Source organism: Suricata suricatta, chromosome 11 (genome assembly GCF_006229205.1).
Source record: "Suricata suricatta isolate VVHF042 chromosome 11, meerkat_22Aug2017_6uvM2_HiC, whole genome shotgun sequence".
NCBI classification, from domain to species: domain Eukaryota; kingdom Metazoa; phylum Chordata; class Mammalia; order Carnivora; family Herpestidae; genus Suricata; species Suricata suricatta.
In genome coordinates this window covers 25,367,927-25,384,292 of record NC_043710.1, presented here as the reverse complement: position 1 = coordinate 25,384,292, position 16,366 = coordinate 25,367,927, and the positions used below count along the sequence as shown (strand labels likewise).

The following is a 16,366-nucleotide window of genomic DNA, read 5'->3' as shown; positions in this document are numbered from 1 at the left end:
GAAGTTTAGAGATTTCCATTACTGCCAACCTCCTCACTGGTTAGAAAAAGAAGAGCTAAGTGGACAATATCCCTAGAAATCCCAGGGGTGAGTGGGCCACTCTGCTTCCCTAGAGAGTTAAAGTAGACGTGTTTGCCAGGAGAAAGGAGATAAACTGGAGGCAAGGAGAAGTTCTTCCAACACTTATTCATGCAACAAATATCTATCAAGCACTTATGGTATGTACCGTGTAATGTCCCCAGCACTAGATGCAGCAGTGAGCAGTTCTCTCTTGTGTTATTTATCTACAGTTACAATAAGACTGGATCTATACTGTGTACTATGGTATAAATTACATATTTGTGAGGACCCCAAAGCTTCATAAGAAGAAATGACTTATCTTCCATGCAAGTGAAAAAATTGGTGTATTTGTCATAGAGGTGGTTGTTGTTTTCTGAGAACATCAGTGAAAGGCACTGATGAGCGTAAATTCATTGAAGGTTAGATCGTACCTTTTATTTCTTCACTTCCCTCCCATAGAACCCAGCCCAGTACTGGGTAAATAGAAAGACTTGGTAAAGATTTGTGGATGGGTAGACTGCTATCAGTATGTTGCTTTGTTGGTGTTATCCTTGGGTCTATACTACCTAAGCAGTTCTAGGGCAGTGACAGATAAACATTTCATTGCCCGTGGTTTTGACCAGGTCTTATCCCATGGAATTGCCAAGACGTTTATTTAAAGAAAAGGGCTCCATTGTACATTTTCCGCTTTTAAGAATAAGGCGCTGATGGTTAGCCTTTGGTCACTAGCATCTGGGGCACTCAGTTCTCTTACTGTGTTTCCTTATAACCTCAAACTCCCTAATTCTGATCCCAGCCCCTTACCTTAGCTGGATGATGAACCCAGGTTTGGCATGAATGGTCCATTCACAGTGAGCATTCAAAGGGTAGCTTTCCAACAAAATCTGACCTTTTGGGGCTCGCAGAACCTGGCCACATCCTGGGAAGAGAAGATTGGGACACGGAAATTGGAATAAACAGGAAAGAGATGGTAGAAGGTCTCAAAGAGCCTTTGTGCTCATCCCACACCCCTGAGAACAGAATGGAGAGGGAAATTACTTTCTCAAGCACCTGGCAATGTGCTAGGAAATTTGCATAGGTTAATTTGCTTAATCCACCCAAGCTTATTTCCCAAGCTTGAAAGGGGAAGTAATATCATTCCAGTTTTCCATTTGGGAAAATGTATAACAAGAGAGTTAAAGAAATAATTTTTTGAGGGGTGCCTGGGTGGCTCAATCAGTTAAGCATCTGACTTTGACTCAGGTCATAATCTCACGGTTCATGGGTTCGAGCCTTGCATCAGGCTCTGTGCTGACAGCTCAGAGCCTGGAGCCTGCTTTGGATTCTGTGTCTCTTTTTCTTTTTGCCCCTTCCCCATCTGTGCTCTTCTCTTTCAAAAAAAAAAAAAAAAAGAAAAAGAAAGAAAGAAATAGCTTGTCAAGCCACTAAGTGACAGAGCAGAGATTCAAACCTAACTGTGCCTGAATGTAGAATGTAGAGGAATGCCTCTCTGAGATGACTTCCATATGTCAACCTGCTAACTCCACCCTGAAACTATTTAGGCTTCAGACAAAGCATTAGTGGGGAAGGGGTAGAGAGTGGGTGAGAAAGAGGGAAGTGAGGGAGGAAGAGAGAGAGACAGAGACGGAGAAGCTTAAGCAGGCTCTGCACTGTCAGCCCAGAGTTCAACTCTGGCTTGAACCCACAAACTGTGAGAGATCAAGACCTGGGCTGAAGTCTGATGCTTAACCAACGGAGACACCCAAAAGCCCCTACCCTAAGAGGCTTTGGAAGTAGACACTGTGGCCTTTGTCTGAAGCCTAAATCTACATAAGACCCTTGGTCTGTGTTCTCTGAATATGCTCTACCCCACAAATATAACCCCAAAGCAACTCTTTCCTGACCCCTTTCCATCCAGTTAGAAAGTTTATGTGTCAGTTTTTGTTCTATGTGCCATTATGTAATAAATGCCTCCCTAACACAGGACACCAGAAGCGGGACATGATATCTAACCAGATCTGGTTTTCTTTTTTTTTTTCCTAGCCCCCCAACCCCTTTCCCCCAAACAAACTCTCATGAAAACCACCAATTAGAAAAGTATGGATCTGAGAGTTTCTCCCGCTTGAAGCAGGGGGTCCAAGGCCCCCCACCCTCACGATCACCCTAGCTCCTTACCTCCAAGGAATTACAAAGATTTGAAAACCACTGGACTGAGTCCTCATTAAATTACATCATATTTTCTAGTGTTAAGATAAGCACAGGTGTGCAAGATGGATCCTAGTTTCACAAAAGGGTTTGGGGGAAATGTCTTGAATTGGTTTATAGGGGAAAAAAACGTATATGGGGCACCTGGTGGCTCAGTCAGTTAACCGCCCTACTTTGGCTCAGGTCATGATCTCACGGTTCGTGGGTTCCAGCCCTACGTTGGGCTCTGTGCTGACAGCTCAGAGCCTGGAACCTGTTTCAGATTCTGTGTCTCCCTTTCTCTCTGCCTCTTCCCCATTCATGCTCTGCCTCTGTCTCAAAAATAAAAAAATAAATAAACTATAGAAAAATTTTAAAAAAGGAAAGAAAAGAAAAGTATTTGGGTCATCTAAATAAATGTTATTTTCTACCAGAGTTGTCAAACTATAATCCATGGGCCAAATGTGGTTCACTGCCTAGTTTTGCATATAAAGTTTTATTGGAACAGAGCCACACCCATTTTCTATGCATGGTCTATGGTTGCTTTAGAACTATAATGACGGAGTTGAACAGTTCTGACAAGAGACAGCAGGGTCCACAATAATGGAAATATTTACTGGCTGCTCCTTCACATAAAATGTTTATCTGACCCTGCTCTACACCAAAATCCAGTTTGACCTCATACATTCTAGATATGCAGTTATACTCAATAGCCCCTCCCCCAAAATATAAATTCTCATCGCTTAGAAGAAAAATATTAATGTCAGTCGATACTTCTCCATGGCAAGATGGTGGTGAGGACGTTTCTACAATGTCAGAAAAGAGCTCAGATTCTGCTTTCAACAAGCTGTGAGGTGTGAGGTTTCTGCTTTTGTGACGTCAACTGCTAGGCTGGTTGCAGAAGTCATGTCTTTGCTCGGACTTTCATGGCTGCTTTCCTTCCTGCCAGGAGGAAGCATTATTCAAGACTTTCCACTGCAGGGGTCCTTATCCCGCCCAGCCTCCGCCATCCCTCTTGGTAGTGCGCTTCCCCAATATCTAATTCTCCACACAGCAGTCAAAGGCTCCCCTTCAATAAATAAATTAGATCACATTACTCTCTTGATTCAACCCTCCAAACGCTTCCCGCTATGCAAATACCTTCCCCCGGATGTTCACTGGCCCAGCCTCACTGAGTGCCTGGCCTCCACCCACACTCATCTGCCTCCTCACACTGCCCCAGCCACACCGGCCTCCTCCCTTCCCCAACTCTGGGCCTTGCTCTTGCTGCTCTTAACCTGGCAGGTCTGTTTTCTTCCACATCTCTGTTCTTTGGGAATTAAGTTGAAATGCCATTTCTTCAAAGAGAACTTCATGGCTCTACAGTAACTGCCCTTATTCTATTTTTGTTTTCTTCATAACAGGCATCGCTGTTTGGAATTATCTAGCTCATCTGCTTATTCACTTTAGTAGACCTGAGGCCTTTTCTAGCTTGTACACCGAGAATGGAACCGGGCATGTAATCGGTTAAATGAATGAATGAATGATGATACTATCACAGGCCAGGCACAAGCTGAAACATTTACAACCACCCTCTCATTTAATGCTCATGAAAAACCTAGGAGAACAACATTCAACTCTCCATTTCCCAGATGCATGTGACGAACGCGAAGGATAGAAATTAGGTGATTTCCTCAAGGCCAGATGGCCAAGAGGTTAAAGTCTGCAAGTGACTGTTTTACTATAAAGTACCAGTTACAGATGGAGACTTCAGAGCCCCCACTGTCCTTGGTTTGAGACTCGGCTTTGCCTTCACTGGCTGAGTGGCTTTGGGCAAGTTACTTCCTCTCTCAGAACCTCAGGAAACTGGAATCAAATGGGAATAAAACTGGCACCCACCTCATATGATTTTGTGAGACTTGAATCAGATTATGGGCAGAAAGCCCTTAGCAGAGACGTCAGTAAATGTTAGCTGCTGCTGGTTGGTGGCTGAGTAGGGGTTTGAACTTGGATCTGTCTAGTACCAACGCTGAGTCTTGGCTGGTACATTCAACTTTCTTGGGGGCTTCCTGACCTAGCCCTGTCCCACTCCACTTAGAAGCAGGAGGAGTTTTCTACCCCCTGAAACAGATACATTGAATCTCCCCCCTCCCACCCCTGGTCGTGTTTTCTGAAGCGCACGTTCCTTCTTCCTGCACACCTCACACACCATCGCCCCCCTCCACCCATCTGCTGCCCGGCTGCGGAAGTGATACGTTGGGTGTGAGAGACAAAAAAAGAAATCTTCCTGCACAGCCTCCACCCTTTGGGGACTGGCAGCTTCCCAGCCTGCAAGGTGTTAAATCCCAGCTCCCACAGCAAACCTCCTGCAGGGACCCTGAGTTAGAACCAGCAGCAAATGCTGCCTGCCTGTTTCCCTGCATACAGAAGCTGGGCTCGGGCACTAGGGAAACTGGGCCTCTCCTCATGTCTGGGGGTGCTGGTGCCCATCCCAGTCAGGTCTCCTTGGCAGGACCATTCAGACTTTAGCCAGATCCAGGATCTCATGCAGCCTCTAGAGAGGCTGGGGCCTCCATTCCCACCCGGGCGCTGGCCCCTGGCCATGTGAAATGCGAGACCACTTGTTCCTGCAGGCCCGGGGCTGTGCTTCAGAAGTAGCCAGGATTCCAAAGCACATGCCATGCCTCGGTTCCTCATGATGTTTTCCTTCTCCCTCTGGGGGGAAGGGAGGAGTTGACCACAAGGCGGTGGACAAGTTCCAACCAACCAGACACAAAGAGGCCACGTCTCAGCAACGTGCTGGGGGGAAGGGTGCTGGGCACAGGGAAGAGGAGGAAGGAGCCCTATCCCCTCCGCACACCAAGGGGCTCCTTCAGCTCCCTTTCCACTCTTGCCTCCTCTCCGGGAATTGGCGGGCTTAGGTGCAGGACGGACTCAGTGCACCTCTCTGTCTAGGGCAGAACAGTGAACACAGCTGAGTGTTCCCGCCAAGGAAGCACTGCTGGCCAACCAAGCAGGTGGTCCTGAGTCTGAAAGACCAGAGCAGGCAGTGGGCCCGGAAACGTGCTCAGATTCCCTGACGATGTCTTGTTGCAGGGGGGAAGTGGGGCGTGTGTGTATGTGTGTAGGGGTGTTTGCCAGGGAAGCCAGACTATCCCCTGGGCTCTCAAATCCTGGATTCATCTCCAATCCCACCACCCCCCGACCCTTCTCTGTTGCTACAAGCCAAAATAGAAGAGTTAGCTGGAGAGACCCTGCTTCCGTAGAGCCGAAGGGAAATCTCCATTAACTTCTAAACTGGCAAGAGAGCTGGAAGGGTCCCAACAAAAATGAACAACACCCCAGCATTCAGACAAAAGTCTTGCTATCTCCGGTCCTGTGGGGGCTGGAGGGAGGAAGGAGGAGCAAGAGACAGACACAACAAACTCCTGAGATGTGGTTGGGTTTTGTTTTTTGTTTTTTTGGGTTTTTGCCCCCTTAAATCTTTCCTCTTGGGAGTGGAGGGAGGGGGAAGAAATAAAGAAAGCAAGCATTCAGACAGCGAGAGACATTTTCTTCCCTCTTTCGGAGAGGACTCCGGGGCAAGGCTCACAATGGTTAAGGGGCAGCCATGAAGTCAGGCTTCGTCCGCTTCCGCTCAGCCTTTTACTAGCTGTGTGCTCCCAGACAAGTTCTCCAGATTCTCAAGGCCAAGATTTCCTCATTTGGAAATGAGAATGTCCCTTACATCACGTCATGGTTTTCTTATTTGTTATACGGATTAAATGAGATAGATCTTTATGTAAAGCATTTAGCATAGTACCTGATAGGTAAAATGCTCAATAAATGGCAACTAATAGTGCTATTTTTCTTAAGTCTTACCTGGATCTGAGATGCTATTTTGGCTCAAGACTCACTGGGGATGGCCCAGCTTCTGACCCCCTGCTCCAAGGCTCAGAAGAGCCTCCTTACAGCACTGGCTACATCCCTAAACCCATTTAGACTCAGGAGCCCGGATGCTAATGGCAGAATACATGCCTGGATGATAACATGGGGATGACCCATGTCCCAGCCCAGGAGCTGGGAGGCAGCTCACATCTTTCACGTGACTATTTCATCCTACCAAACCCTGCTAGGCCCCTGGACAGGAACTCGGAGTGAGGACCTCAAGTGCCTCCCACAACAAGAAACGATTTAGGATAGAAGATGGAAGACTGGGCTCTGGCTTCTGAATTGGCATCTTCCCTCTGCTACTTAACAAGCTTCGTGACAGTTGGGAAGTTGCTTAACCCCCTGTGGCTCAGTGTCCTCATCTATAAAGTGGCTTTGGTGAGGAATTACAGCCTAGGACATGAAGGCACATAGAGCAATACCTGGTTCATAATAAGTGATAAGAGATGGCTTTCATCAGGGGCTCAGATCCTAATCAGGAACTGTCAGATATCCAGGAATAATTCCATGGCTCACCTATTGATTTGGCCTATAATCTCAACTAATTTGATACTTCAGAGTGATGGTTTATTTAATTGTTTGCCTCCCTCCCCCCATGACAGTTCTGTAAGAGCAGGGACCTCAACTGTCTTATCAACACCTTGATATGCATGAAGTAGGTGTCTAGATAATTAACTGAATGAATGCCTATGCCAGATAAAATCAAACATCTCCCTGCCCAATGAAACCATTTTGAAAGGCCCTCATGTTTGTACCAAGTGGTCTGTCCACTTAATTGAAACAACTTCCCAGCAAGAACAGCATCTGCCACGTTGGTGCAGAAAGCCTACCCTCCCCAAAGTCACCAGGATCTTCGCAAAAATAGCAGAGATAACTCCACCAATCCAACTCAGAAGAGAGGGTCTGGGTTTGGGTAGCACAGGGAATGTCAATCACTGAATTAAAAACAGGATTTCAGTTTTTTATCTCTGTGCCTTAGTTCAGTTGATTTCTATTAAATCTGTGTTTAAGTTCTCTGATCCTTTCTTCCATTGTGACTGATCAACTGTTAATCACCTCCAATGAATATTTTAAGATTTCAGATAGTATGGTTTTCAGTTCTGAAATTTCTTTTTAACACTTTCCAAATATATCCTAAAATTTCTCTCATCTCTTTTTTCACTACACCTTTTTCCTGTAGAACCTCTAATATATTTAAAGTTATTTTATTATATATATATATATATATATATATTTTTTTTTTTTTTAAATGTAAGCGCTACATCCAACATGGAGCTCAAACTCATGACCCTGAGATCAAGAGCTGATGCTCTGCCATGGACTAAGCCAGGCAGGTGCCCTTATTATAAAGTGTTTTTTTCTATTTCCTTATCTGAAAATTCCAATATTTGATCATGCATGGTCTGTTTCTTTTGACTGATCTTTTTCTCTTGACCAAAGGTTATATTCTCTTGCTTCTTCACAATAGAAAATATATTTTTTCTTCTGATTGGTAACACCCTTTCCTCTATTAGGCAGGGAAGATGAGGCACTGATCATTTAGATACAATCAGAAATTAAGCTAGTATGCAACAGGATGGGAGATAAGAGTCTTCTAGAAAGATCTTGAAACTGAAGCACCAGAAAACTAAAAAGAGTCTTTGATTTTCAACACTCCCTCTGAACCCCCACCCAACTTCCTACACCTCCATAATTATAAGACTAGGAAACCATAAGCTTTTGAGACTTTGAAATTGCTGAGTTTTTGAAGCTACAAAACTCCAACATCCCAAGATCTGCTTTGCGGTCCTGCCCGAGTCTCTGCTTGCTCAACACAACTTCATTTGAGAGAACACTTGGTGGAGAAAATTGCCTTTTCTTTGGGGTCTCCTCTAGAGGTAAGCTCAGCAGGCTGGCCCTCAGGTTCTTCCAAGTCTGGCTCCGCCCCCACTTCACCTGCCCCGCCCTCAGTCTCATAGGTGGACCTGGGAAGCAGCATCCTAGATCACCCTCCTACCCAGGAAGAACTTATTCCTCTGGAGTTTAGATTCTTCTAGATTCTGTGTTCACAGATATTTTTAAAGAAAAATGTGAATTTTTTTGGGTTATCAAGTGATTTCTCGCTGTCTGAGCAGGAAGGAAGATCTTTTTCATGTCTTCCTATACCTTAGCCGGAAACTGAGCAGTGATAGACGAGTTCTTTGACAACATAAGATTCTCTTCAAAGGTTCAGACATGAATTCCCTGAAGTCACAGCTTCAGCAATATAAAATATGTTATCTATAAAAAGATACATGTAATGTACATATAATGTATATAATTTTCATATCATTTTACATGAGATGTAAAATACTATTTACCATATAATACTTGTTTGGGGAAGATTACTCCTCATGTCCAGTATGTATTCTTTTTGTTCCTTGGGGAATTCTACTTAATTATTTTTCCTCTCTGGCCCTACACTGATTTCCTTTCCGAAAAAGAAAAAGAAGAGCTCTCTGCCTGGCTCTGGCTGAGTAATAGTAAGAACAGCAGCCACCATTTATTGAGCATTTACTATGAACCAGGCTCCATATTAAGGGATTTACAGATAGTACTTCACTTAACCCTCCCTCACAACAATCCGCAGAGCGGCCACTATTATCCCATTTTGTAAATGAGGAAACAGATTTACAAAGATTGAGTAACTTTACCCAAAGTTGCAGAGGGAGGAGACATTCAAATCCAGGTCCTACTAGTTCCAAGCACCACAAAATACAGTCCCCAACTTGGATCTAAATGGGCTTTGCTCCTCTCCTCAAAGTTTCAGGACACATAAGTCCAGAGCAAGATGAGCCAGTTTTCAGTGACTTTTCCCTGATTCCAGGAAGACAGCTCCATATATCAGTAGCACACAGATTTGCGAACCTTATTGCTCTCTTGCTCAGTCTCACTCTCTCTATCACTCTCTCTCTTTTTAAAATTTGCTCTTGATCATTCCACATTATGGCTCAAGGACCAGGCGACACAAATCATCCTTCTGTCTCGTATTCTAGCCCATGTTTTTAGGCATGGCTCCCGGCCAGTTCCTCTGTTCTATCCAAAATATGGCTAAGAAGATAAAATGTATTAAGGGTCTGTAATCTCTCCCCATAAATCCTCTCTGATCTGGGTTGACTTCCTAACCTTGCATCCCCTAGGTTCTCCATAGCCAGAAAGCCTGGGTCACTGCAACGTGAGCTAGAAGGACGGCATCCTGGGTGGCTCTTCTGCCCTCTCATTGCTCATCTCATTTGGTGGCTTAAGAAGTCAGCCGGCGGGCCATGTTAAATAAGCTCCACTCCGGGGCACCTGTTGGTTAAGTATCTGACTTCGGCTCAGGTCACAATCCCGCCGTTCATGAGTTTGAGCCTTGTGTAGGGCTCTGTGCTGACAGTTCAGAGCCTGGAGTGTACTTCAGATTCTGTGTGTGTCTCTCCTTGCCTCTCCTCCACTCACACGCGCACGCGCACACGCACATACACACACACACACACACACACACACACACTCTTTCTCAAAAATAAACATTAAAAAATTAAAACAGAATAAAAATATGTAAATAAAATAAATTTTAAAACTCCACTCTGAAGCACGATGGAGTGCTTAGAACTTAAGAAGTCAACTTCCCAGTTTATGAAGCCCTGGGAGGAAGCCTTCATTTTGACGTTAGCTATCAGTGCCTTTCATAGCCAGCGTCCAGATTGCAGCTCCTAATAACCACTCCCTACCAAAGGAACCAGGACGCACGGAGAAATGGCTGGCTCCAGGACTTGGACATAAACAGTCAAGGTGAACTTGAAACATTTGGTTTGTGGGGTGGGCAGGAGGAAAGCAAGGAAATGCCTCCAGAATGATGCTCCAAGAGTCTTCGCCGGTCAGTTCTGGGACAGTCTGAGCATCAGAGAGAAAAACGATGATAACTTTACAAAGTGTGGGGAAAATGCAAATTCATGAGTTCAGAGTGCTCCACTCACACTCTCTTTTTCTCAAAAATAAACATTAAAAAATTAAAACAGAATAAAAATATGTATATAAAATATTTTTTTGAAAAGAGAAAGTCAGAGGTGAGAAAATGATCATTGGTGCATCCAGGTGGAGAGTATATGAATGTACTCTTCTTTCAAGTCTGTGAATATAAAACTCTTCAAAATAAAAAGTTGGGGGAAGGAAGAAAGTCAGCGCCTTTCTGAAGCCTGTATATTCTGGGCTTACTAAACCAATCTTCCCTGGGCAAGAGGATCTGAATAGTGTCCTCTCCTGGCTCACTGACCTCAGGCCCTTCTCTTATGATCTTGGTTAATATAACCTGTCAATGGTTATGAATGAATCAATCACACAGTGGGTTCTAAGACTGTCATACTAATTATGAAGAATATCGTCAAGGTCAGTGAACAAAGAAAGGCGCTATAACATCTGCTCAGTACTGAATGCTCTATAATTCAAACTTAAAATAATCTGATCCTTCCTGGCATTTGCCTGTCACCTCTTCTTCCAAGGCACTCAAGAAAAAATGCCAGGGCTCCCCAGATGGTACTCCGCGGGAAGCCCTCCTTCAGAATTAAACAGCCTGAAAGGATCGCTTGGGCGCCATCTACTGGGTAAATGCTTGCATTGCCCCAGCCAGGTTCAGCTCCCTCTTTATACACGCAGGCAGCATAGTGCCCAGCACTGGGCGAGCACTCAACACACAGTGAAATGAACTACTTTCTCCTTTGATTTCCCCTCACATTTATTTAATGCCAGTATGAGGAGCAGGTGGTAAGAACCTAATACCACCACACCGATGTCTTCTCACAGTCAAGCCCTGTTTCCACAGATGGACTGTAAACTCGTTGAGGGCTCATTGTTCTCCCTGGTGACCAACCGGTAAGAAATGCTCCATAAATGCTTACGGCTGTGATCGAATAACACACAATGTGTGCAAAGAGGCTTTCTGAACAACCATAATGAAACTGAGCAAGTGTAACCGAACCAACACAGAATGAGATAGGAATCTGGCCATTTTTCTGTTTGTTTTATAGCGCTGACCACATTCTAAATTTTTTTTTTTGGTCTTTCCACTCTAAATTGCAAGACCCAGAATTACAGGGGCCATATCTGTCTTGCTTATCATTGTATGTCCAGGACCTAGGAGCATCTATTCAAGAAATATTTTTGGGGGTGCCTGGGTAGCTCAGTCAGCTGAGTGACCAACTTCGGCTCACGTTTTGTGAGTTCAAGCCCTGCATTGGACTCTGTGCTGACAGTTCAGAGTCTAGAGCCTGCTTTGGATTCTGTCTACCTCTCTCTCTGTACCTTCCCTGCTCATTCTCTCTTTCTCTCTCTCTCTCTCTCTCTCAAAAATAAACAAACATTAAAAAATGAAATATTTTTTGAATGGGTGGGTAGGTTAATGGATGACGCTCTCTGCTCTCTTTCCTAGTGATCATGACCAGTTGTCCTGAGCCAGTTCTGCTCTCCTCAAGAAAGCCTTGATCCTACACATGGGCACCCCGACTCCATATACAGCCAACTTTTATACTGAGGCTAAACCCAAGACTCAACCAATAGGTGTTGTTTGGAAAGGCTTTAGTATTCTGCTGTATCCAAATATTCTTCTCTTTCTCTGTCCTATCCCTAAACAAACTCACTTATTTATACAGAGGGACTAGAAAACCGTTAGGAAATAATTGTACCCTCCTCCTTGGGATGTTGTCTCCTTCCCTACTTGACTGATCCGGGGCTTGGCCGTATGACTTTTTTTGGAAAGTTAATGGATGTGATGTGAGCAGAGGCCTTAAGTGTGCCTGTGTGTTTGGCTTGGCCACTCGTGTTTTTGCAACCCACCCCAGCAGTGCACAGCCCACGTAGCTGCTGCTCCTTTGGGGCTGAGCCCTGAAGCTGGAACGCAACCCAGGCCAACCCAGCTGAAATCAGTTGAACCCCAGCCAACCCACAGACACATGACAAAGGAAGAAAATAAACATGTGTCCTTTTGAGATGGTTTGTTACACACACACACACACACACACATGACTAATACAGATGAACACATTATCAGCACTACTCCTGAAAGCTTCCCTTGGAAATTCTGCTCTATGATCACAGCACCTTCCCATCTCCACGTTCCACTACTCTTGTCACCATTGCACCTGCCTTCCCACCTGGCTGACACCTCTGGTCTCTATCCTTTCTCCAGCCTCTTTCTGGTTTCATGTGGTCCCCAGTCTGGACAATCCAATCATGTCTTAGCCAAGGCGTGGACCCGCCAGATGACTAGTTTGAGTCCCCTCCGCTGCCCAACTGCGCGGACAGGACCACCCACACAGGGGATCCAGCTGCAACGGGGTCCTTAGTCTGCTCGGACAAGCTTGACTTCCCCATGAGCTGGTGCCTCTCCTTAATCCCCCTGCGGCTGTCCCAGACCTTCGGTGCTCCCCAGCCCCAGCCACAGTCACAGGTGCACTGTGCTCCTGGCAGGATTTCACTTCCCACTTTTCAGTGAAAACAGAGAAGGTAGGATGGTACTGTGCTTAAGAACGAGGGGTCTACGGGCGCCTGCGGGGCTCCATCGACTAAGCATCCGACTCTTGATTTCCACTCAGGTTATGATCTCACTGTTTGAGAGATCGAGCCCGGCATCAGGTTGTATGCTGACAGTGTGGAGCCTGCTTGGGATTCTCTCACTCTCCCTCTCTCTCTACCCCTCCCCACTTGTGCTCTCTCTTTCTTTCTCTTTAAAAAAAAAAAGAACAAGGGGTCTAGGGGCACCTGCGTGGCTCAGTCAGTTAAGCATTCCACTTTGGCTCAGGTCATGATCTCTCAGTTCAAGGCTTCGAGCCCAGCATCAGCACAGAGCCCAGAGCCTGCTTTAGATTCTGTGTCTCCCTCTATCTCTGCCCCTCCCCCACTCATGCTCTATCTCTCTCTCAAGAATAAATAAACATTAAAAAATTTTAAAAAAAGGAGGTCTAGAATCACACAGACTTAGTCACCTTGCTTTATCCACAGATCAGCAAAGGCACAGGTCGATCATCACGTCCTCTGTCCCCAACTCCCTTGGATTAACCGATCTTCTATCTGTGTTCTTAGAGCACGTGGCCATACCCTAGTTTACAGCTTTTTCTTGGCTTCCCATTGCTCTTAGAATAACATCTAAACTCTTGGGGCGCCTGAGTGACTCAGTAGTTAGTTAAGCATCCAACTCCTGATTCAGCTCAGGTCATGATCCCAGGGTTGTGGGATCAAGTGCCATGTCAAGCTCCACACTGAGCGTGGAACCTGCTTGTGATTCTCTCTCTCTCTGCCCCTTTCCCCCACTTGTGTGTACTCTCTCTCTAAAATAGAAAATAAAATAAAATAAAATAAAATAAAATAAAATAAAATAAAATAAACATTGAAACTCCTTACCTACCTCCCCTGCCTCTAAGGTCATGTGTGAGCGGCCTCTGGCAGATGGCTCCATCCCCATCTCATACCACTTCTCCATTCACTCACCAAGAAAAAGAGCGACCTCCCATATCCGAAGCGGAGAAAACCCCAACATTATCTCATAACCCCAAAGGTCAATGTGAAATCTAAACCTGTGCATTATACCTCTTCTTTCTTAAACTTTTAGTGAAAGTAGTTTTTATTTCTGGACCACCGACCAGCTTAGCAATTAAGGAGCATACAGAATAATGATGATGTGTTTATTTATTTGTTGAGTTTTTACTATGTGCCAGGCAAAGCATTAAGTGCTTCACAGGCATTATGAATCCTTGAACTAACCCTCTGAGGAAGCACTACCTCCACTGTAAGGAAAAGGAAACTGAGTCTAAGCGACTTGGCAAAGGCCACAGTGCTATTAACAGGCAAAACTGCAGGTCTGTGTCTCTCCGGAGCTTTACTCTTGACCATTACGCTCACCATCTTCAGAAAGCAGCTGCCAAAGGCAGACCAGGGTTAAATCCTTCCACAGCTAATCCACCTCGAACCCACCTGAGATGACACTGAAGTTTTTAGATCAGCAACCAAAACCAGCACTTTTAACATTATCGGTATACTGGGGGCGCCTGGTTGGCTCAGTCGGTTAAGCATCCGGCTTCGGCTCAGGTCATGATCTCATGGTTCATGGGTTCAAGCCCTGCATCGGGCTCTGTGCTGACAGCTCAGAGCCTGGAGCCTGCTTCAGATGCTGTGTCTCCCTCTCTCTCTGGCCCTCCCCTAGTCATGCTGTCTCTCTCTGTCTCTCAAAAATAAACATAAAAAATTTTTTTAAATAAAAAATAAAAACGTATCGGTATTCTGGGGGTGCCTTAGTGACTTAGTTGGTTGAGCATCTGACTTTGGCCAAGGTCCTGATCTCAGGGTTCGTGAGTTTGAGCCCCACCCACATCGAGCTTTGCACTGTCAGTGCAGAACCTGCTTAGGATTCTGTCTCCCTCTCTCTCTCTCTGCTCCTCCTCTGCTCATGCGCTCTCTCTTGCTCTCTCCCTCTCTTTCTCTCTCAAAATAAATAAATAAACATTTAAAAATAAATACATAAAATAAAGTTATCTGCATTCTGGATAATTTAACATCCACGTTCATCCGAAAATCCTAAAACACCCATCTCCCTCCAGAGAGAGCTGACTTCCTCACTGCAGACCACCCGGCGAATGCTTTGCCTTAGACGCTCGAAACTCATGGCATTTTGCTGCAGGTTGGATCAAGCGAAGAATACCAATCATCCCACATCCCCAGCTCTGCTAACTGGGACTATCATTCATAAGAGTAAAATCACTCCAGAGTAAAATTGCTCTGACTGTCAACTCATCCTGTTTCTGACTCAAATAAGGAGCATGCAGGGATGCCTGGGTGACTCAGTCAGTTGGGCGTCCCACTTCGGCTCAGGTCATGATCTCACAGTCTGTGAGTTCAAGCCCTGCATAAGGCTCTGTGCTGGCAGCTCAGAGCACCTGCTTCTGATTCTGTATTTCCTTCTCTCTCTGCCCCTCCTTCACTCACGTTCTGGCTCCGTCTCTCTCTCAAAAATAAATAAACATTTAAAAAAAAACAAATAGGGAGCATAAAACAGAGGCTTAACAAGATAAAAGTCTGTCCACTGCTCCTCCTCCAGACTCTCAAAGGGATAGTCACTGTCAGGGCACTGCAGAGGTTAGATTTCCACTCCATTTTCAAGGGATGATTGAAACTCAGAGGGGAACCCTAATAAAGAGTAAGTTATTCTTAGAGATGGAGTCAAACCCAGAATAAGTGGCATGCTGGCAATTTGATGTGGGTGCCAGGAATTTAACTCCAGATTCAAGGAATTCACCCATGGAAAGTCATATTTAAAATGCCCTACAGGGGGCGCCTGGGTGGCTCAGTCGGTTGAGTGTCTGACTTCAGCTCTGGTCATGATCTCACGGTTTGCGGGTTTGAGCCCCGCGTCGGGCTCTGTGCTGACACCTCGGAGCCTGGAGCCTGCTTCAGATTCTGTGTCTCCCTCTCTCTCTGCCCCTCCCCTGCTCGCTCTCTGCCTCTCTCTCTCTCTCAAAATAAAATAAAGACATAAAAAAAATTTTTTAATGCACTACAGAACTGGGCATGGTGAAGCCTTATTCCCTGGCTGCTGTCCACTGCTAACGTACAGCTGCTTCTGGGCCCGTGGACACTAGGCATGCCGTGCGCAGAACGTCTTGGCTTCATTTAGAAGAAAGGAGATGATTTAAGAGCAGATATAAACCCCTTGTCGCCAATTTCAAACAGATGTCCACAATCCACACCCAGCAGATGGAATGACGCCTTTGTGTATGTGTGTGTGTTTTTTTATAGTCTTACCTAGAAAGCCCTCTGGCCGCAGCGTTTCCAGAGCTCAGATTCCAACAAGATAAACCTTAGTCTGTCCCAAGCTGCGCGGTGGACACAGACGCACAGGGAGGGGGCGCGCCGGGGGCTACTCACGCATGCAGTCTCCTCCGTACCAGCCCGCTCGGCATTCCGCGCAGTAGATCCCCTTCACGTAGAAGTCATCCAGGGTGCCGCCCCACGAGCCGTTCCGGCAGGCCTTGCAGTTCTCAAAGATGGTACAGCCTGGAAAATTCCCCAGCACAGGGTGTTAGATTGAGCGCTTGCGGGTGGTAATGGCCAGCACGGGAGAGACACCACACCTCCCTGGGGCTTTGTCTCAGTTGAGGGCCTAGAAAGGTGCCTGAGCCCCTGGGCAAAAGAAGCTCATTCCTAGGAAAGTGTCAGAGTCACCAGAATCTACAGTGAAGAGTCAGGGCGGGGG

The 16,366-nt window shown here is 45.7% G+C and overlaps 1 protein-coding gene across 2 annotated transcripts in view; it reads right to left on the bottom strand.

The window, feature by feature from the left end:
- The window catches only part of PAMR1 (peptidase domain containing associated with muscle regeneration 1), an 87,189-nt gene that overhangs the window by 44,515 nt on the left and 26,308 nt on the right, over window positions 1–16,366 (bottom strand). For both annotated transcript variants that reach the window (XM_029914835.1, XM_029914836.1), the window contains exons 3-4: window positions 16,039–16,167; window positions 865–979 (exon numbers count right to left, since the gene is read on the bottom strand). In XM_029914835.1, the coding sequence (XP_029770695.1) occupies window positions 865–979; window positions 16,039–16,167 (244 nt within the window). The remainder of the gene's footprint in view (window positions 1–864; window positions 980–16,038; window positions 16,168–16,366) is intronic.